This window comes from Schistocerca americana, chromosome 2 (genome assembly GCF_021461395.2).
Source record: "Schistocerca americana isolate TAMUIC-IGC-003095 chromosome 2, iqSchAmer2.1, whole genome shotgun sequence".
Taxonomy (NCBI): domain Eukaryota; kingdom Metazoa; phylum Arthropoda; class Insecta; order Orthoptera; family Acrididae; genus Schistocerca; species Schistocerca americana.
In genome coordinates this window covers 120,676,140-120,698,900 of record NC_060120.1, presented here as the reverse complement: position 1 = coordinate 120,698,900, position 22,761 = coordinate 120,676,140, and the positions used below count along the sequence as shown (strand labels likewise).

At 42.7% G+C, this 22,761-nt stretch overlaps 1 protein-coding gene across 2 annotated transcripts in view; it reads right to left on the bottom strand.

Moving 5' to 3' along the window:
* Window positions 1–22,761, bottom strand: part of LOC124596011 (anoctamin-10) — a 321,895-nt gene that overhangs the window by 111,659 nt on the left and 187,475 nt on the right. For both annotated transcript variants that reach the window (XM_047134964.1, XM_047134965.1), the window contains exon 7: window positions 18,395–18,570. In XM_047134964.1, coding sequence (XP_046990920.1) covers window positions 18,395–18,570 — 176 coding nt within the window. The remainder of the gene's footprint in view (window positions 1–18,394; window positions 18,571–22,761) is intronic.

Here is a 22,761-nt window from a genome sequence, read left to right as displayed (position 1 = left end):
TGGTCTGCTAATCTATAACAGTTTTAAATTACCCAGTACTCCTGTGGCAAAGAAGGGTGTCCAAGTAAATCTTTTTTTCTGTTATGTAATAAAATGAACTAAAATTTCCTGTGTTCTAGCTCTATGAACCTTCTCCCAGAGCAATCTAAGAACCCACAGTTCTGGCCGGATGGCAGTAGTTTCGCCTGGTCCCAACAAGCCACCTAAACGCGTTGAAGTAAATCAGTGGTAGAGGTTGAAAATTCTTCTATCGGATTTCTAGATGATGAGACGCCATCGAATTGAAGGGGGGGCGGTAAGGGGGGGGGGGAAGGCGTAGAGACTCCTGTTATTCATTCCACATCCAGAAATCACGAAGCAAGAGATTCTCCAGTCTCAACAACAAAAGGAAGTGATTCGAATGTTGTTCCTTTGGCGTAATGTAGGTGCACCATGCGGTTCTCTTATTCCCTGTCTTCTTCCCATTGCTTTTCTTGGTTGGTCTATATGTCAAGGCTCTGTCGGCACACATGGCAGATATGTCGTCGTCGTCGTCGTCGTCGTCGTCGTCGTCGTCTCCAGTCCAGAAACTGGTTTGATGCAACTCTCCATGCTACTCTACCCTGTGCAAACTGCTTCATATCCAATAAACTACTGCACACTACATCCTTCTGAATCTGCTTAGTGTACTCGTCTCTTGGGCTCCCTCTACGATTTTTAGCCTCCACGCTGCCCTCCAACACTAAAATGGTGATCCCTTGATGCCTCGGAACATGTCCTACCAACCGATCCCTTCTTCTAGTAAAGTCTTGCCACAAATTCCTGTTCACCCTAATTCTATTCAGTACATCCTCATTAGTTACATGATCTACCCATCTAATCTTCAGCATTCTTCTGAAGCACAACATTTCGAAAGCTTCTATTCTCTTCTTTTTACACTATTTATCGTCCATGTTTCACACCCGTACATGGCTACACTCCATACAAATACTTTCAGAAACGACTTCCTGATACTTAAGTCTATACTCGATGTTAACAAATTTCCCTTCTTCAGCAACGCTTTCCTTGCCATTGCCAGTCTACATTTTATACCCTCTGTACTTCGACCATCAGTTATTTTGCTCCCCAAATAGCAAAACTCATTTACTACTTTAAGTGTCTCATTTCGTAATCTAATTCCCTCAGCATCACCCGATTTAATTCGACTACATTCCATTATCCTCATTTTGCTTTTGTTTATGTTCATCTTATATCCTCCTTTCAAGACACTGTCCATTCCGTTCAACTGCTCTTCCAAGTCCTTTGCTGTCTCTGACAGAATTACAATGTCATCGGCGAACCTCAAAGTTTTTATTTCTTCTCCATGGATTTTAATACCCACTCCGAATTTTTCTTTTGTTTCCTTTACTGCTTGCTCAATATACAGATTGAATAGCACCTGGGAGAGGCTACAACCCTGTCTCACTCCCTTCCCAACCACTGCTTCCCTTTCATGCACCTCGACTCTCATAACTGCCATCTGATTTCTGTACAAATTGTAAATAGCCTTTCGCTCCCTGTATTTTACCCCTGCCACCTTCAGAATCCCCCCCATGAACCATGGACCTTGCCGTTGGTGGGGAGGCTTGCGTGCCTCAGCGATACAGATAGCCGTACTGTAGGTGCAACCACAACGGAGGGGTATCTGTTGAGAGGCCAGACAAACGTGTGGTTCCTGAAGAGGGGCAGCAGCCTTTTCAGTAGTTGCAAGGGCAACAGTCTGGATGATTGACTGATCTGGCCTTGTAACAATAACCAAAACGGCCTTGCTGTGCTGGTACTGCGAACGGCTGAAAGCAAGGGGAAACTACAGCCGTAATTTTTCCCGAGGGCATGCAGCTTTACTGTATGATTACATGATGATGGCGTCCTCTTGGGTAAAATATTCCGGAGGTAAAATAGTCCCCCATTCGGATCTCCGGGCGGGGACTACTCAAGAGGATGTCGTTATCAGGAGAAAGAAAACTGGCGTTCTACGGATCGGAGCGTGGAATGTCAGATCCCTTAATCGGGCAGGTAGGTTAGAAAATTTAAAAAGGGAAATGGATAGGTTGAAGTTAGATATAGTGGGAATTAGTGAAGTTCGGTGGCAGGAGGAACAAGACTTCTGGTCAGGTGACTACAGGGTTATAAACACAAAATGAAATAGGGGTAATGCAGGAGTAGGTTTAATAATGAATAGGAAAATAGGAATGCGGGTAAGCTACTACAAACAGCATAGTGAACGCATTATTGTGGCCAAGATAGATACGAAGCCCACACCTACTACAGTAGTACAAGTTTATATGCCAACTAGCTCTGCAGATGACGAAGAAATTGAAGAAATGTATGATGAAATAAAAGAAATTATTCAGATTGTGAAGGGAGACGAAAATTTAATAGTCATGGGTGACTGGAATTCGAGTATAGGAAAAGGGAGAGAAGGAAACATAGTAGGTGAATATGGATTGGGGGACAGAAATGAAAGAGGAAGCCGCCTGGTAGAATTTTGCACAGAGCACAACATAATCATAACTAACACTTGGTTTAAGAATCATGAAAGAAGGTTGTATACATGGAAGAACCCTGGAGATACTAAAAGGTATCAGATAGATTATATAATGGTAAGACAGAGATTTAGGAACCAGGTTTTAAATTGTAAGACATTTCCAGGGGCAGATGTGGACTCTGACCACAATCTATTGGTTATGACCTGTAGATTAAAACTGAAGAAACTGCAAAAAGGTGGGAATTTAAGGAGATGGGACCTGGATAAACTAAAAGAACCAGAGGTTGTACAGAGATTCAGGGAGAGCATAAGGGAGCAATTAACAGGAATGGGGGAAATACATACAGTAGAAGAAGAATGGGTAGCTTTGAGGGATGAAGTAGTGAAGGCAGCAGAGGATAAAGTAGGTAAAAAGACGAGGGCTAGTAGAAATCCTTGGGTAACAGAAGAAATATTGTATTTAATTGATGAAAGGAGAAAATATAAAATTGCAGTAAGTGAAACAGGCAAAAAGGAATACAAACGTCTCAAAAATGAGATCGACAGGAAGTGCAAAATGGCTAAGCAGGGATGGCTAGAGGACAAATGTAAGGATGTAGAGGCCTATCTCACTAGGGGTAAGATAGATACCGCCTACAGGAAAATTAAAGAGACCTTTGGAGATAAGAGAACGACTTGTATGAATATCAAGAGCTCAGATGGAAACCCAGTTCTAAGCAAAGAAGGGAAAGCAGAAAGGTGGAAGGAGTATATAGAGGGTCTATACAAGGGCGATGTACTTGAGGACAATATTATGGAAATGGAAGAGGATGTAGATGAAGATGAAATGGGAGATACGATACTGCGTGAAGAGTTTGACAGAGTACTGAAAGACCTGAGTCGAAACAAGGCTCCCGGAGTAACAATATTCCATTGGAACTACTGACGGCCGTGGGAGAGAAAGTCCTGACAAAACTCTACCATCTGGTGAGCAAGATGTATGAAACAGGCGAAATTCCCTCACACTTCAAGAAGAATATAATAATTCCAATCCCAAAGAAAGCAGGTGTTGACAGATGTGAAAATTACCGAACTATCAGCTTAATAAGTCACAGCTGCAAAATACTAACACGAATTCTTTACAGACGAATGGAAAAACTAGTAGAAGCCAACCTCGGGGAAGATCAGTTTGGATTCCGTAGAAACACTGGAACACGTGAGGCAATACTGACCTTACGACTTATCTTAGAAGAAAGATTAAGGAAAGGCAAACCTACGTTTCTAGCATTTGTAGACTTAGAGAAAGCTTTTGACAATGTTGACTGGAATACTCTCTTTCAAATTCTAAAGGTGGCAGGGGTAAAATACAGGGAGCGAAAGGCTATTTACAATTTGTACAGAAACCAGATGGCAGTTATAAGAGTCGAGGGACATGAAAGGGAAGCAGTGGTTGGGAAGGGAGTAAGACAGGGTTGTAGCCTCTCCCCGATGTTGTTCAATCTGTATATTGAGCAAGCAGTAAAGGAAACAAAAGAAAAATTCGGAGTAGGTATTAAAATTCATGGAGAAGAAATAAAAACTTTGAGGTTCGCCGATGACATTGTAATTCTGTCAGAGAAAGCAAAGGACTTGGAAGAGCAGTTGAATGGAATGGACAGTGTCTTGAAAGGAGGATATAAGATGAACATCAACAAAAGCAAAACAAGGATAATGGAATGTAGTCTAATTAAGTCGGGTGATGCTGAGGGAATTAGATTAGGAAATGAGGCACTTAAAGTAGTAAAGGAGTTTTGCTATTTGGGGAGCAAAATAACTGATGATGGTCGAAGTAGAGAGGATATAAAATGTAGGCTGGCAATGGCAAGGAAAGCGTTTCTGAAGAAGAGAAATTTGTTAACATCCAGTATTGATTTAAGTGTCAGGAAGTCATTTCTGAAAGTATTCGTATGGAGTGTAGCCATGTATGGAAGTGAAACATGGACGATAAATAGTTTGGACAAGAAGAGAATAGAAGCTTTCGAAATGTGGTGCTACAGAAGAATGCTGAAGATTAGATGGGTAGATCACGTAACTAATGAGGAAGTATTGAATAGGATTGGGTAGAAGAGAAGTTTGTGGCACAACTTGACCAGAAGAAGGGATCGGTTGGTAGGACATGTTCTGAGGCATCAAGGGATCACCAATTTAGTATTGGAGGGCAGCGTGGAGGGTAAAAATCGTAGAGGGAGACCAAGAGATGAATACACTAAGCAGATTCAGAAGGATGTAGGTTGCAGTAGGTACTGGGAGATGAAAAAGCTTGCACAGGACAGTAGCATGGAGAGCTGCATCAAACCAGTCTCAGGACTGAAGACCACAACAACAACAACCTTCAGAATTTGAAAGAGAGTATTCCAGTGAACATTGTCAAAAGCTTTCTCTAAGTCTACAAATTCTAGAAACGTAGGTTTGTCTTTCCTTAATCTTTCTTCTAAGATAAGTCGTAGCGTCAGTATTGCCTCACGTGTTCCAACATTTCTACGGAATCCAAACTGATCTTCCCCGAGGTCGGCTTCTACCAGTTTTTCCATTCGTCTGTAAAGAATTCGCGTTAGTATTTTGCAGCTGTGACTTATTAAGCTGATAGTTCGGTAATTTTCGTATCTGTCAACACCTGCTTTCTTTGAGATTGGAATTTTTATATTCTTCTTGAAGTCTGAGGGAATTTCGCCTGTCTCATACATCTTGCTCACCAGATGGTAGAGTCTTGTCAAGACTGGCTCTCCCAAGGCTGTCAGTAGTTCTAATGGAATGTTGTCTACTCCAGGGGCCTTGTTTAGACTTAGGTCTTTCAGTGCTCTGTCAAATTCGTCACGTAGTATCGTATCTCCCATTTCATCTTCATCTACCTCCTCTTCCATTTCCATAATATTGTCCTCAAGAACATCGCCCCTGTATAGACCCTCTATATACTCCTTCCACCTTTCTGCTTTCCCTTCTTTGCTTAGAACTGAGTTTCCATCTGAGCTCTTGATATTCATGCAAGTGGCTCTCTTTTCTCCAAAGGTCTCTTTAATTTTCCTGTAAGCAGTATCTATCTTACCCATCATGAGATAAGCCCCTACATCCTTACATTTGTCCTCTAGCCATCCCTGCTTAGCTGTTTTGCACTTCCTGTCGATCTCATTTTTGAGAGGTTTGTATTCCTTTTTGCCTGCTTCACTTACTGCATTTTTGTATTTTCTCCTTTCATCAGTTAAATTCAGTATCTCTTCTGTTACCCAAGGATTTCTTCTAGCCCTCGTCTTTTTACCTACTTGATCCTCTGTTGCCTTCACTACTTCATCCCTCAAAGCTACCCATTCTTCTTCTACTGTATTTCTTTCCCCCATTCCTGTCAATTGTTCCCTTATGCTTTCTCTGAAACTCTGTACAACCTCTGGTTTAGTCAGTTTATCCAGGACTAACTGGGTACCCGACAAAATATAACATTTCTTACATCACTTGTAAAGGGGATTGTATTATGACTAAATACCGACAAGGTCGAATATTTTAATTCTCTAGAACTAAAATTGGACGTAAAATTTCCTAGATGTGTTGTGTTTAGAATCGTTTCCAGGAACAGAGTTTTTCTCCATGAGAATGATACTGTCACTGAAACACGTAAAGCTTCTTTGTTTTGATTACTTTCACTCTATATCCTATGATATCACATTATGGGTTAGTTCTATACATTCTCAAAGGATATTTTCAAGCTAACAAAGTCGCTCATCAGCATTTTCCGAACTTCGTGCAAGTCGCTGTTCTAGCGTTTAGAAAATCTTTCATCGCCATCTCAGTACCTACACTCCCCCATTACAGCAGTGTCTCAGGACAAAACTCGAGTCATAGGCACACAATTTGCACTTTGTTAACACTTTCTTATATACCGTTCACTAATGTGAGTGCTGTTCCTACGTTCTGTTTTCAATGCCTTGCAATAGAAATGAAGAATTGAGGGCAATAAACCATAGGGATCATGCTGAAAGACTCTTCTGCGACACACATATATTTCTGTTTAGGATTGCCTTCCAGTAGTTTATACAGACGCTCTATAATGTAGCTTTCCTGTATATGCACTTTCGCAAACAGGTTTCTCGTTTTTTAGTCATCACATAATGCATATATGTATACTCGACCCGTGATGAATAACTTGGCTTAAGTGATGTGAAATGGAGAGAGAAAGTTACTCGCTGTGCCTTTTGACATGGTAACTACTGTATCCTAACGGCTTAGCGGTAAGTAACGAACTTTATATTCAAACACCTCTAGTTCGAATGTAATTCGCTTCTAGACTTTTTCTATCGCTTATCTCTCATTTATTAATGCTAAAAATGTCAAAACTGGGCCGTCTTTCGGATTCCTCAAACTGGATATCCTACAACTGGCTGGGAAAGTCTGTTCAGAGGCAAGGACACACCACTTTCCACAACTATTCGGACCAACTTTAGAATTGAGAACAGACACACAATTTTATTCACGATTTTGGAGACGCTTATTTTACATTAGCGCGAAAACATTTGAAATGGAGAGTTTATAGCACGTAAAAAAAATCCGTATCATTAAATTCGATGTTTTGCTCCTTCTTTTCAATCTCGGACCTATATCGCGCGAAACCATGTAGAAATTTTAATGCCTGTATCTAGAACTATTATGGGAGTTAAAGGCTGACGCAGTGGACGTAAGGTAATAAGTTACAACAGCAACGATAAGTGGGCGCGGTGGGGAATGGCACATTTGCTTCAGCTATCTGTTATATTTTATGCAACACAGTAATAACTTCGTCCTTAAGCGTCCTGATGTGTTAGTATTTCGCTTTTTACATTTCTCATTTGTTTCCGTAGTCGCTTCAATTTGTCTTGGTCTGCCTCTTGATCTTATACAAATATGAAGCTAATTTGTCATTACTTCCGGTATTCTACCGCCTGCATTCTTGTGGCATGCTATGTGGAACAGTTTCCTTAATCTGCCCTTTATTTTCTGATTCCTGTGTTCCTTTACGCCACTCGATATTTTGCAGAGAACATTCCTTAATTGGGATTCAAATTTATTTCACTTGCTGCCCCGATGTCACTGATTAATATCTTAGATTTTATTCCCAGTTTTTTAGAATTTTTTCCCCCGCAAAGCTATTGAGAGGTTCGTAGATACACAGTAGCCCTATATTTTTGTTTTATCTGATCTCTTTCTCTTTATTGTTAGACAAGGGTTTTCTTAAAACTATCCGATTACTCTCTAAACCTGATTTTGGCATACTAATATAATCCACATCGCAAAGCGGAGATCTAGGATTTTTTGTAAATGCAGAGTGCGAGCGTTATGTCTTATCCCAGCATGGCAAGTGTATTCTGTGAATGTGTGTTGAGACTTTAAATGCCATCCTATTTTCAAACCTGTTCACATTAACAACTTGCTATGCATAGAACAGTCGTTGACAGGAATCTCTAAGAATACTAATCCCACTGATTCTTGATTTCTAATCAAAGCAGTGATTATGATAACTTACCTACGAAAATACTCGAGAATTCACTTATGTACGGGTTCAGCCCTTCACTCCTTACCGAATCCAGGTTTTTGGCAGTGTTTTAGCTGTCGATTTCAAGGGACTTGACTACATATACAATGTATTTGTGTGTATTTTATTTTATTTTTTACAAACAGTGTTGGAGTGAAAGAGAGACGGTGGCCTCTAACAACCTCTGTGGAAACCAGCAAAGAGGGCAGAAAATCAAGTCTTTCAAGTTAAACGGATTTCCGAAAAGAAAACACTGGTAATATCAGAGTTAAAATACAACGTCAGTCACTTTTCACAATGAGAAAGGACTAAAATTGACGCTTTTCAAAGGAGGAAGCCTTAACCGTCAGAATTATTCTACAAGACTAATGAATGTGACAAAGATAAAAATATAAGTAAAAGTATTAAAAACTCATTACGACCTCCTTAAATAACCGGGTCTTCCTAAAATTCTGTAGATATTCAGCTAGTGACGAGATTAGAACTCCCGTACATCTCTGCAGGTGTGTGCATTATCTTTGATTTCTTGATTACGCACACTAAGTGCCGAGTCGCGCTACGTATGTGTTTCTATCTGGGTGTGTCTTCCCTGGTGGTATAAGTACTAGCTATTGCAGTGACACTGCATACGCAGGTTCATTTTAGTTTATTTTATCGACAGGTCGTAATTTTAGGAAGACACGATTGCAACGGTAGTGAACAAGGGATTCTTAATGTTTTTGTTGATACTTCGATTTTTATCTTGATATTGCTTTTATAACATTCCTGTTGGATAATTCTGATAAGGAAGGCTTGCTCCTTAGAAAAACGTCAGTTTTAGCTTTTGTATTATGAGCCTACATTTTACCTCTGATCTTAACAACCACGGTTTCGTAAACGTGAATAAAATCAAACTGGTAAACTAAATGCAGTAACTGGTTTTGCATGTTAGTGAAAGAATCCTAACCACGGAAATATGTGTAAACTATATTCTAGAGAATTAAGGAAAAGGTTGCAGTACACCTACTCAAACTGGAACAGCAATACAACTTGAATGTATATCTGATACGGGATTTAAGGGTACGGAAACAAGTCGAAGTTGTAATAGTGGTTAACAGATTAGGTTGTTAATATGATCTCTGCAAGGCTTAACGGGATTTAGTCCACGTGCAGCTGGCTCCCATTTTTCCATATTTAATTTTATTAGTAATTATCACTGATTTGATAAATACGACTAAAATACGTTATGTGAACGACGCCAAATAAATGCATATTCAGATCGCACACGCAAAATAAATTTCAGCAAATTAAATTACACGGTAGGCTGCGATCACAAATTGAAGTTTCCACTCCCCTGAATGATTGAGCTAATCAGACATGTTCCAGTTCGAAAATTCTGGAACAAAATGCTGTGACGAGCACACTGAAGCAGAGTGATATATTGATCGAAAAAATTCAGTGTGAAAATACACCGTTACGTGGTGAAATTTCAAAGAAGAGTAAATTTATTGCAATAACTGGTTGGAGGATTATGCCAACATCGAATCTCTTATTTCATGGTTGAATAGTGTATTTATTCCAGCTGGTCACGAGATGTCGCTGTGCTTTACCTCAGTACACTTTATACTTGGAAGTGTGTGTTAAGTCACAAATTTTTCATGCAACACTTCGTGTAATGTTACAAGTCCATCCTCCACATAACACTATTTTAATGAAGTGTGACCAACCCAAGTTCTGACTAACTCAAGTACGTTCGTTTGACGGGGTATACCATACAACTGAAAATGCGCAGTAATGAAAAAGACAAAACGATATTCTAACCCAAGTTAGAACATCTATTGTTATTGAATACACCAGGCTGATTGAGCGGGAATTTTCACGTCCATTGGCTTTTGCTTTCTTGGACCGCGCAATAAGTACATTATTCACTAACTCCTTAGGTACGAATAAAGGTCGATAATTTTACGATATGAGTCTGAACATGGGCCAGAGTACGCTTAGCACCTGTCAGCTCCTTGCTTCTGTACTCCAATTCACCAAGATTCAGTTAATTAATCGTTTCCACTATCATCGTCTGTTGTAATTTAAGGAGACAGAAACGAATACGCCTGCTTCAAACTATCCGAGTTTCCAAATAACTTTATTTTCATATCCATTTTGCCCTATTTTATCTAATTTTACGCTTCTGTGTTACTTCCGTCACAACTTCTTTTCAGTCACTCTATTAGCCCCTAAGACGACTCACATTTAATAGGAAGCTATCTACACAGTGTTTTTCTAATGGCTAAAGGTGAATAAAACTATCTTTTTGAGGATAATTTTATGTCTACCTTAGTGAGACACTACTATCAATGCCTTGATACGGTTACTGGCAATTAACTCTGAACACGGAGCCCTCAGGAAGAAAAAAAAAATATCTTGTGAGAACGAAAATGAGATGGGAAATACGAAACTGCGAGAATAATTTGACAGAGCACGAAAAGACCTAAGTCGAAACAGTGCCCCTGGAACAGACGGCATTCCCTCGGAATCATTCAAATTTTTGGGAGAGCTAGCCACGACAAAATTATTCCACGTAGTGTGAAACATATGGCACAGTCTAACACCCGCAAACTTCAACACAGACATAGTAATTCCTATTCCAAAAAGGTGAGCGGTGACAAGTGAGAACGTTAATGTACTATCACTTTACTTTTAATAAGTCATGGTTACGAAATACTGACATGAATTACTTACAGATGAATGCAAAAACTGGTAGAAGCCGATCTCGGGCTAGATCATTTTGGGTTTCGGAGAAATGTAGCAATACGCGAGACAATACTAACCACACGGCACATCTTAGAAGACAAGTCAAAGAAAGGCAGACCTATGTCTATAGCATCTGTAGATCAGAGGAAACCTTTCACATTTCTGACTGCAATATACTGTTTGAAATCCTGAGGAGCTGAAGTACGGGGAACGAAACGTTATTTAAAAACTTGTACAGAAACCAGGCTGCTGTAATAAAAATCGAACAACATGAAAGGGACGCAGTGGTTGAGAAGCGAATGAGACATCTCAATATTATTCAATCTGTAGAATAAGCAAGAAGAAAGCGAAAAGAAGGAAAAATTTGGCGAGGGAACTGAAGTGCATCAGACGGAAATGTACTTCGAACATCTGAAAATATGGGTAGCATTTTGAAAATAATTTCAAGATTACCATCAACAGAAGTAAAACAAGGTTAATCGTATGAAGTCGAATTAAATCTGAAGATGCTCGGGCATTTGTGTTAGGAAATGAAACACTAAATACAGTAGATAAGTTTGCTATGTACGCAGCAAAACAGCTGATGATGGCCGAAGTAGAACGTATTTGTCTTGAGTGTAGGCTTGTACTGAAGTGAAACGCAGACAGTCATATTTCAGACAAGAACAGAATAAAAGCTTTTAGAATATGGTGCTACAAATACAGGAGGGTTACTATTAAACTTTCACTACTTTAAAAGGCCCTCTTGTAAAATGAGAAACCGTACGGCAAAGAAACTTTGGGGAAACATTTTTAAGGATATGCGAAAGAGAAGTAACGAATAAAACATTAAAAACCTTGTAATTTCTACATGAGAGCATTCAAATCTGGTGATCTTGGTGGTCACGCACTTTAGAAAGATCCGCCAATGATTCGATTTGTTTCTGGGAGAGGTCAATTGCGCCACAAATTGGTGAAGAAGTTACTGTTGCCAGGCCCGAGAATGTTCGACGCAGCGATCTTCATGCGGTGCATTAGTGTCAGGACACCTGAGCATTCCATAATACATTGTTCGAAAAGTGTTGTGAAAAAGTATGAAATGGTATTCATACAAACTTCACATTACTCTCGAATTTTTGCTACGTGACGTAGACATTCGAGTGTATTTCTCTCTCATGTTTTTTGCAAGGTCTGAAATTGACGACGTATGGCCTTTTAACATTTTGTAGAGTGATATAGCACACTTCGCCCTCATTGGGGAAGTGGACATTGACAGTTGTAGCATTTGGGGATCGTATCGCCAACGAACGTTCATGAAGTTCCCCTGCATAGTGAAAGTGTCACCGTGTGTTGTGGCTTTGTGGCACAGCTTATGAGTAATCCATTTTTCTTTGAGGAAATGGGACCCCAAGTATCAAGGATATGCAGCGTGAACACGCACGTTACTGTGATTTTCTTCGCCAACATGCGATCCCTACTCCCCGGGAGAGAGGTGCTTTGTAGTAATTTATTTGGTCCACGATGGAGTTCCACCTCACACTGATCGTAAGGTAACTCTATTACTTCGTAACCGAAACATTTACCGATCGTTCCAATCTGACTGACCACCAAGATCACCAGATTTGAACCCTCTCATGTGGAAATTATTATGTTTATCTTTAAATGGTTTATAGTTTCATTGCCCTGCAGTCACTCGTTTTTCATGGGGGCCCTCTCAAGCAGAGAACTTTAACTGTAACCATCCCGTAGTGCTGAAAGTTAGATGCATAAATCTAACTAACGAAGAGGCACTGAAACAAATTGAGGAAAAAGAAATTTATCCCGATGAATCGAGAAATTGTCGGTTTGGTGATGGAAGGAAGTGTTGGGGGGGGGGGGGGAGGTGGGGTGGAAATCTTAGAGGAAGAGCATGGCTTGAGAAGGGAAGCAGGCGCAAACGGTTGAAGGTTACGGTAGTTACGTAGAGATGAAGATGCTTTTATAGGATAGACTCGCATGGAGAGTTGCACCAAACACGTCCTCGGACTGAAGGCCACAACAACTACAGGATAATGTTGTACGAAGACTGGAGTAGGCAAAATGTACTGATTGCACAACAGATAATAAAACAGGGTGAACTTCGAATTCGTATGAGCCGTAAGCAGGAATATTAATTAGAGCTTCACGTGAATTTATTCCCCGGTGAAAACTGTTGTGAAGATTAAGCTTACACTTGACGACAGTAATAAAATTAACAACTGCAATGGGTGAAAACAAAATGAACCGCAATTCCCACTAATGACTCATTTTCATCTATAAAGCAATGAAGCTACAATGATCATAAGAAATTGTGTGTGACAACCAGCAATCTCTCGTGACGTTTCCACACATGTAAGCCGCCGTGTTGTCTCAAAGTCCTGACTTTCCCTGGTCTCAGCAATGCAGGCTGACTTGTGAGGAGAGCGTTCTCGCCCTTTAAATTATCAGGCTCTTCGACACCATACAATGTTCCAATATATTCCCGCATTATCTCTCTATGTGAAAGGAAATGTTCAAACTGGCTGACCCATCATAATCATCATCATCATCATCATCATCATCATCCAGTCCAAGCCGCTAACAGTAGAAACTTGAACTTCGAAGATTTTTCGATATTCGACCCCTCAGGGCCTGAAATGGAGGTGAGAGGTTTTTTGAAAATATACCGATTTTAAGGTAATTTCCCAGCTATAACTACGAAAATCGGTATTTGGCTTCTCAGTCAGAAATACAAAATTACTTGCTTCAGCATTTTTGAGAATTTAACGACTAACGGGTGTAATAATGGGCTGAAACTTTTTCTTAAATAAATCATTACTGGAGTGCTAATGAAACATTTTTAAAGCAATATCTATTTGACTTCTCGGTTGGATGTAAAAAAGTATTTCAGAGTTTTTGAAAATTCAACCCCTAAGGAGATAAAATAGGGGATGAAAGAACTGGATTGTATTAAAACATTTTTAAAGTGAAATCTTTGAAAATTAGTGATTGACTTCTAAAGAAATATGTGTTAGGGAATGAAAGTTTCTATGGAAATATCAGAAGTAGTACTCGAAAGATGGGATGAACAAACACCTCCAGCTACCAGAATCGCTTTTTGATTAGAAGTAAATTCGGAAAAAACCATATTTCTATGGTCTTATTAGCATGAAAAGTTTAGAATATGGTGCAATTGTGAACAACATAAAAATGCTATTAAAGAAAAACAGAAATCTGTGCAGACCATATAGACTACACTAGCAGTGGTGGTCTTGCCTAGCTCATGATCCTCTCACTCCATTTTTCTTCCAAAGTTACCACTACCTCTAATACACTCCTGGAAATGGAAAAAAGAACACATTGACACCGGTGTGTCAGACCCACCATACTTGCTCCGGACACTGCGAGAGGGCTGTAGAAGCAATGATCACACGCACGGCACAGCGGACACACCAGGAACCGCGGTGTTGGCCGTCGAATGGCGCTAGCTGCGCAGCATTTGTGCACCGCCGCCGTCAGTGTCAGCCAGTTTGCCGTGGCATACGGAGCTCCATCGCAGTCTTTAACACTGGTAGCATGCCGCGACAGCGTGGACGTGAACCGTATGTGCAGTTGACGGACTTCGAGCGAGGGCGTATAGTGGGCATGCGGGAGGCCGGGTGGACGTACCGCCGAATTGCTCAACACGTGGGGCGTGAGGTCTCCACAGTACATCGATGTTGTCGCCAGCGGTCGGCGGAAGGTGCACGTGCCCGTCGACCTGGGACCGGACCGCAGCGACGCACGGATGCACGCCAAGACCGTAGGATCCTACGCAGTGCCGTAGGGGACCGCACCGCCACTTCCCAGCAAATTAGGGACACTGTTGCTCCTGGGGTATCGGCGAGACCATTCGCAACCGTCTCCATGAAGCTGGGCTACGGTCCCGCACACCGTTAGGCCGTCTTCCGCTCACGCCCCAACATCGTGCAGCCCGCCTCCAGTGGTGTCGCGACAGGCGTGAATGGAGGGACGAATGGAGACGTGTCGTCTTCAGCGATGAGAGTCGCTTCTGCCTTGGTGCCAATGATGGTCGTATGCGTGTTTGGCGCCGTGCAGGTGAGCGCCACAATCAGGACTGCATACGACCGAGGCACACAGGGCCAACACCCGGCATCATGGTGTGGGGAGCGATCTCCTACACTGGCCGTACACCACTGGTGATCGCCGAGGGGACACTGAATAGTGCACGGTACATCCAAACCGTCATCGAACCCATCGTTCTTCCATTCCTAGACCGGCAAGGGAACTTGCTGTTCCAACAGGACAATGCACGTCCGCATGTATCTCGTGCCACCCAACGTGCTCTAGAAGGTGTAAGTCAATTACCCTGGCCAGCAAGATCTCCGGATCTGTCCCCCATTGAGCATGTTTGGGACTGGATGAAGCGTCGTCTCACGCGGTCTGCACGTCCAGCGCGAACGCTGGTCCAACTGAGGCGCCAGGTGGAAATGGCATGGCAAGCCATTCCACAGGACTACATCCAGCATCTCTACGATCGTCTCCATGGGAGAATAGCAGCCTGCATTGCTGCGAAAGGTGGATATACACTGTACTAGTGCCGACATTGTGCATGCTCTGTTCCTGTGTCTATGTGCCTGTGGTTCTGTCAGTGTGATCATGTGATGTATCTGACCCCAGGAATGTGTCAATAAAGTTTCCCCTTCCTGGGACAATGAATTCACGGTGTTCTTATTTCAATTTCCAGGAGTGTATTTTTGGCTCTGTAATATCTTCCTTGTTCCCTCGACACAAGAATCCGAATTCAACCGAGCACACGTTTCAGCTGTAGTGAGACTGATACCCATCAAGATGTTCAAGCACTCCATTTAAGTCTGACCCAGCATTAAGGGGAGCCTTTGAAATGGACCGTATGAGCAGCCTAGAAAATAATAAGCCATTGTACTTTCGTCATGAAATCGATCTTGGGAGAACTGGAATACCAATTTGGATGGGAATAATAGCAGACCAGTTCCATATTTATTATTGTGCTCCACTTTTACAGGTGCCAGGAGCTTCATGAAGCACAGTCACAGCCTTTTTCTGGTAACAGCAGCTTTCTTGGGACGTGAAGTAATATCCCTTGTCACACAGCAGTGGACTACTAACGGCGACGATTCAGTGACCTACATCATGTCGATCAACCGCTTTTCCGCGAGCGTAACAACTGAGTGGAGGTCATTGTGGAACACAAGTACTCACTATATGCACCACCACCACAGTAAAACGTATGCTTATGAAAACACACAAAATCTGTTAATTTAATGACTGCAATTCCCCAAACTTTGCAGTTATTCTTACGATATTAGCAGATAGACGAAACATTTTGCAGCTCCTGTGTACGATTTTTCCAGTTGAAACTTTCAAAAAAGTACGTCCAGAAACTTAGGCCTTTCTGTCTTCTTCAGTACAGTTTCGTTTTGTTGATACTGTTCTTAGGCTGACTAATGGTTTCATGCAATTCTCCTTGCTAGTCTGTTTGCACAGGTGTCTTCACTTCTACATAGCTACTGCAGGTTACATTCCATTATCTTGCTTAGTACAGTCCATTTTTGGCTTCACCTCTACAATTTATTACCTCTTAAACTTCCTACCATTACAAATTTAGTAGTTCCTGATGCCTCAGGATGTGCCATATCAACCATTCTGTTGTTCTAGTTATGTTTGCCACAAATGATGTGTCCTCTCCCTTCCCCCATCCCCCAGTGATTCTATTCGGTAGCTCCTCACTGGTAATGATAGGTAATCACTTAGTACTCAGCACTGTTCTCTAACACTGCATTTAAAAACTTCTACACTCTTGTCTGCTGTGTTTATCTCCATGTTTCTCCTTGTCGTAAGCCGAAACACTAGATAATTACTTTCAGAGAAGAATTTATACTTTACCGAAGCTTAACGCTTGTCGTGTCAGCAACGAACATCACAGCAGAGCTCTGAAGTTGCGTAACACATAGGGGACAATTTTCTGGAAGACAGACGGCGATGACCCGACCGTCAACCGTGAGGCAATTCTAGCACCACTAGAGGCCGCAGGCCGCATAAATCTACTCTCTTCTGCAAGACACGTGATCGAAAATAGGCCGGCTGTATCCTAGCGCCAAATGATATTTAGGGCAGCGCTCGGACCAGACCAGTTCGCTAGGAGTAGGTTTGCTGCGTCAGACGCCGATTCCGGAAGGATTCCATCAATCAGGATTCTCACTCAAGAGCCGCCTCCACATCACCGTTGCTATTCACATCCGACTTCATGACCCCCCCGAGCTACCAGCTGTGGACTAAGAGTGTTTGAGGCCGCCTCACTGAAGAAGACAGGGAGACTTGACATGGCAGGCTTGTGAACTTCGGAATTTTTGTCCTGTTTAACTTTCAAATGGGTAGACACTGGACTTAGACAACTTTGCTCCCTATGGGACATAAGCTTTGTTCATTTAGTTTGTATATTAACTCTGAGCATCCTATTGTGTTTGATTATTGAACTTAAGACTCAGCGACAGTCTCACTGGCCTTCAGCTGCCTGAAATGTTGTTGCTCTATTTCGAGGAGGACTTATGTTTTATTTGAATCCACATTTGAGTATCCACATTTGAGTATCCGTCCGAACAGGCCACGAAGGCCAATCGGGACCGATCGGCCGCCGTGTCATCCTCATCCCAAAGGCGTCACTGGATGCGGATATGGAGGGCCACGTGGTCAGCACTCCGCTCTCCCGGTGGTATGTCAGTTTACGAGACCGGAGCCGCTACTTCTCGGTCAAGCAGCTCCTCAATCAAATTGCTGCTCCTTGCCAACAGTGCTCGGTAGACCGGATGGCCACCCATCCAAGTGCTAGCCCAGCCCGACAGCGGCGATCTGACGGGAACCGGTGTTACCAGCGGCAAAGCCGTTGGCAGATGTGCTATTCATCTTTAATTAATAAACTTGTTCAATCATAGCTACCTGGATATTTTTGTGCTATTGTCAGTGGACGTATCACAAATGCTTCAGCTCATATTCGATGTCAACATGTTTTTCAGAAAAAGATTTCCTTACAGGAACATCGCACTTCTGGAGCCGTTTTATTTTTTGAAAAAACTGGATAAGGCGTAGCTTCCAAAAATCCAGCGGAAGGCAGTTTGTAAAAATACCAGTTAATAGCTGTGAGGACGGGGCTTGAGTCGTGCTTGGGTGGCTCAGATGATAGAGCACTTGCCCGCGAAATGCAAAGATCCCGAGTTCAAGTCTTGGTCAGGCACACAGTTTTAATCTGCCAGGAAGTTTCATATCAGCGCACACTCCGCTGCAGAGTGAAAATCTCATTCTGGAACCAGTTAATAGCTTTGACAGAGTCGCATCCACGTTTTCTGTTGATTCTGTTATGTTCGGTTAAAACATAAATAAATTAAATAGAAAAACATTTTCGTATCGCTTGTACAACAGGATAATTATACCTTTTGCGTCAAATAAAATTGTAAGTTATTCACATAAGGTGGCAGTAATAGTGAGGTCATCGAGGAGCGACCTTTGTAATATCTTCTTATTAGCATGAAGTATAGATCTAAATTATCTGAACTACACAGTATATTGCTTTCTTAAAGAAGGAACGAAAAACAAGTCACAAACCGGGGTGAGCACCATATAAAGCTAGCAGTGCTGACCTCTAGGAAGACGGTGACCCAGATGACGTTGAAGAGGCAGAAGAAGGCGAGCGTCTCGTAGGACAGGAAGAGCTGCAGGAAGCCCAGCGCCATGGGCGCCAGCAGCGCCGTCGTGTAGAAGCTCACGAAGTTGAAGTAGAGCGCCACCGAGTCGCCGAAGTACAACCGGATGTCCTCTGCACAACACGAGAGCGCCGAGCGCTGCGTTAGTGGTTGATTGGTTCAAAAGAGGGAGGAAAGGGACCAAACTACGAGGTCATCAGTCCCTTGTTCCTAATAAAACAATGCCACAAGTGTGAGAATAAAACAGACGAGACACATAAAACAAAACGGAAAGAAAGGAAGGAAAGACCACAAGAACGAAGGAAAGGCAACGAACACTAAAAGGAACAAAAGTGGACAAGAAAGCAACAGAGATGCATGAAACAGAAGAGAGGAAAACAAGGAATCAGATTACTGTGGCTGGCCGACCACGAAAATAAAAAGGAAATGCCAGCCACCCTGAAACACATTGAAACATCCACTTTAAAAGCACTAGGGTGGAGGATCCAGACGGACAAAGGACATGCGCTAGAACTCAGATCGACTGATAAAACCCACCCTCACGGATGAAACGTAAAACCAAATCAGCCGATGAGGCGTTGTCTGCTAAAATCAATGATAACGAGTCCAGCAACAAGAGATGAAGTCGCAGGGCAGCCAAAGGACAGTGCACCAGAATATGGGCCACTGTCAACAGGGCGTCGCACCGACACTGAGGTGGGTCTTCACGGCGCAGGAGGCAGCCGTGGGTCGCCCAAGCATGGCCAATGACGAGCCTGCAGAGGACCACGGAGTCCCTGCGAGAGGCCCCCCATCGAGGACTTCCACACATTCGTGGTCCCCTTAATGGCTAGCAGTTTGTTGTGCGTACTGAGATTTTGCCATTCCGTCTCCCAAAGCTGAAAAACCTTGCGGCGTAATAACGAAAGCCGGTCAGTTGCGGGGATGCCCATCTCCAGAAGTGCTTTCCGTGTAGCCCGGGCCAGCCTGTCAACAAGTTCATTTCCGGGGATTCCGACGTGACCAGGGGTCCAGACGAACACCAGTGAACGACTGGACTGTTCCACGGCATAGATGGACTCTTGGATGAACGCTACCAAAGGATGACGAGGATAGCACTCGTCGATAGTTTTCAGGCTGCTCAAGGAGTCAGTACATGAAAGAAAGGACTCCCCAGGGCATGAACAGAGATACTGAAGTGCACGAGAAATGGCCACCAGCTCTGCAGTGAATACAATGCAGCCATCAGGTAAAAAATGCTGTTCAATGTGGCCGCCGTGAATGTAGGCAAAGCCACCGCGACCGTCAGCCACGTAGCCGTCGGTGTAAATCACTTCAGAGCCACGGAACACGTCAAGAAAAAAATGTTCAAATGTGTGTGAAATCTTATGGGACTTAACTGCTAAGGTCATCAGTCCCTAAGCTTACACACTACTTAACCTAAATTATCCTAAGGACAAACACACACACCCATGCCCGAGGGAGGACTCGAACCTCCGCCGGGACCAGCCGCACAGTCTATGACTGCAGGGCCCAGACCGCTCGGCTAATCCCGCGCGGCACACGTCAAGAATCGAGAGGAAGTGACAGCGGAGAGCCGCGGGGTTAACGGAGTCCTTAGGGCCACGTGAAAGTTCCAGACGAAGTTGTGGCCGAGGCGTACACCATGGAGGCGAACGTCAACGGACCTCAAGTACAGGTGGTAAACGGAAGGACTCCAGTTCAGAGAGAAAGGACCGCACGCGAACCTCAATCGATAGCCCCGACCTGGGCCGCCGATGCGGGAGATGGACAGCGTTAATGGACAAGTATAGAGATGAGGGCGAAAAAAAAAATCCTGTATTTCCTTTATCTCAACATCGAGGTCAGGGATTCCGATGACATGTCAGTACTAAGCAAATAAGGGAATAGTTACAACAGCTATATAAAAGAAATGAATTTGGAAACAAAATTATAGGAAGTAGAAGTAGTAGATGATGATGATGATGAGATGGGGGATAGGATATAGCGAGAAGAATTTGACAGAGCCCTGGGAAACCTAATTCGAAACAACGCCCCAGGACTAGATGTTGCTCCCTCAATTACTTTGACCATTGGGAGCGCTAGCCATGATAAAACTATTGCACCTAATATGTAAGGTATACAAGAGATTCTTAATACCCTTAGACGTCAAGATCGGTTAAAGAAAGGCGAACGTGCGTTTAGATTTAGAGAAAGCTTTAGGCAATGTTGACTTGAGTGCATTCGCTGCCTGAACTGTTACCATATTTTCATCTCCGCCACTGGCAATGTTGAGCATCGAAGGAATAAGTTCAGTATTGTGCAATAGCCTTTAGACAGGTGCGTGCCAAGCAAAGTTATGTGGGATGAGTAAGTCCCGCCGTGGTGCGACAGCTTCGAAAGCGAAGAGAGCTTCACTGTAAATTTGAACGTAGCGAAGCGTAAATTTGAACGTAGCGAAGCGTCACAGACAAACAAAAACTGAACGAAGCAAAATTAGCGTGAAGAGGGGCATGCGTGAAACTGTCAATGAATTCGAAAGTAAAATTGTATCTACCGACTTTACAGAACATAGTAAGAAGTTCGTACAGTAAATCAGTAAATGGATCGAAGCCATTTGTCCATACACTATAACTGTAATGGTATCGAAACGTTGACACACCGAAGACCGAAGTACTAAATGTCTTTTTCCAAAACTGTTTCAGAGAGCAAGACAATACTGTAGTTCCTCCTTTAAATGGTCGCACTAATATCAAAATAACGTACCAAACAAAAGACCATGGGATAGAAAAACAACTGAAACCGCTCAACACAAGTAAGGCCACTGGACCTGACTGAATATTTACACGATTCCACACAGAGCAAGCAAAAGAATTTGCCTCTCTTCTAGCAGAAGCGTACAGTATGTCGTTGGAGGAGCGAAGCGTTTCTAATGATTGAGAAACAGCGCACATCATTCCCGTTTTCAATAAGAGTCCTAGAACACACGCATAAAACTACAGTCCTATATCTCTGACGTCGGTGCGTTGTAGAATATGTGGAACATGTTTTATCCTCGCGTATTATGACATTTCTGTAGTCTGAAAATATCTCCTTAAGAAATCACCATGGGTTCCTGAAACAACGATCTTGTGAAATCCAACTCGCTCTGTTCGTCCAGGAGACCCAGAGAGCAGTAAATACCGCCGCCCAAGTGTAAGCGTTTTCCGTGACTTCCGGAGGCCGTAGAGGTCTTCGGATGTAAAATTATACTAGTGACATAACGGATAATGTAGGAAGTTCTATGAGATTTACCGCTGATGAGGCTGTTGTGTACAGCGAATTCGTGACGCTATAAAATTGTAGCGAAATGCACCAAGGCCTGCAAGAATTCCCAACTGACCATCAATATAAACAAATGTAGGGCATTGAGCTTAAGCAGACAGAAAGACCCATTATCATACGGTACGTGTTTGCAGAACTGTCACTGGAAGTAGTCGTATGCATAAAATATCTAGGAGTATGCGTACGGAGCGATTCGAAGTGGAACGTCCTTGTAGAACTAATCGAAGGTAAGGGTGATGCAGACAGACATTCATTGGAAGGACCCTCGGGAAATTTAGTCCATCAACAAAGGAAGTAGCTTGCGAAACACTCGTTCGACCAATACTTTAGTATTGCTCGGCAGTATGGGATTTGTATCAGACAAGATTTACAGAGGAAGAGCCAAAGAAGAGCAGCGCCGTTCGTTACAGGTTCATTTAGTAAGCGCGAAAGCGTCGCGGAGATGATCAACCAACTGCAGTGGCAGACGCTACAAGGGAGGCCTTCGGTACCTCCGTGTGGTTTACTGTTAGAATTTCGAGAGCGTACGTGTTTAGAAGAGTCACCCGTTATAATACTTCCTCCTTCGCATATCTCCCGAAAAGACCATGAAGGAAAAATTAGCGAGATTCGAGCCACATGCCGTAAAGGTGGCTTGCGGAGTATAGATATAGATGGAGTTTAAACTGATGAAGGTGGCAGGGATAAAATACGGGGAACGAAAGCTTATTTACAGCTTATACCGAAAGCGGACTGAAGTTACAATAGTTTAAAGGCATGAAAGGAAAGCAATGATTGAGAAGGGAGTGAGACACGGCTGCAGCCTATCCCCGCTGTTAATCAGTCCGTACACGGAGAAAACAGTAAAGGAAACGACAGAAATCTGGAGAGACAATTAAACGTCACCGAAAAGAAATAAAAACTTTGAGATTTGTCGACAATATTTTAATTCTGTCACGCAGTATAGGACTTTGAAGAGCAGTTGAATAGAATTGATAGTGCCTTGCAAAGAAGTTATAAGA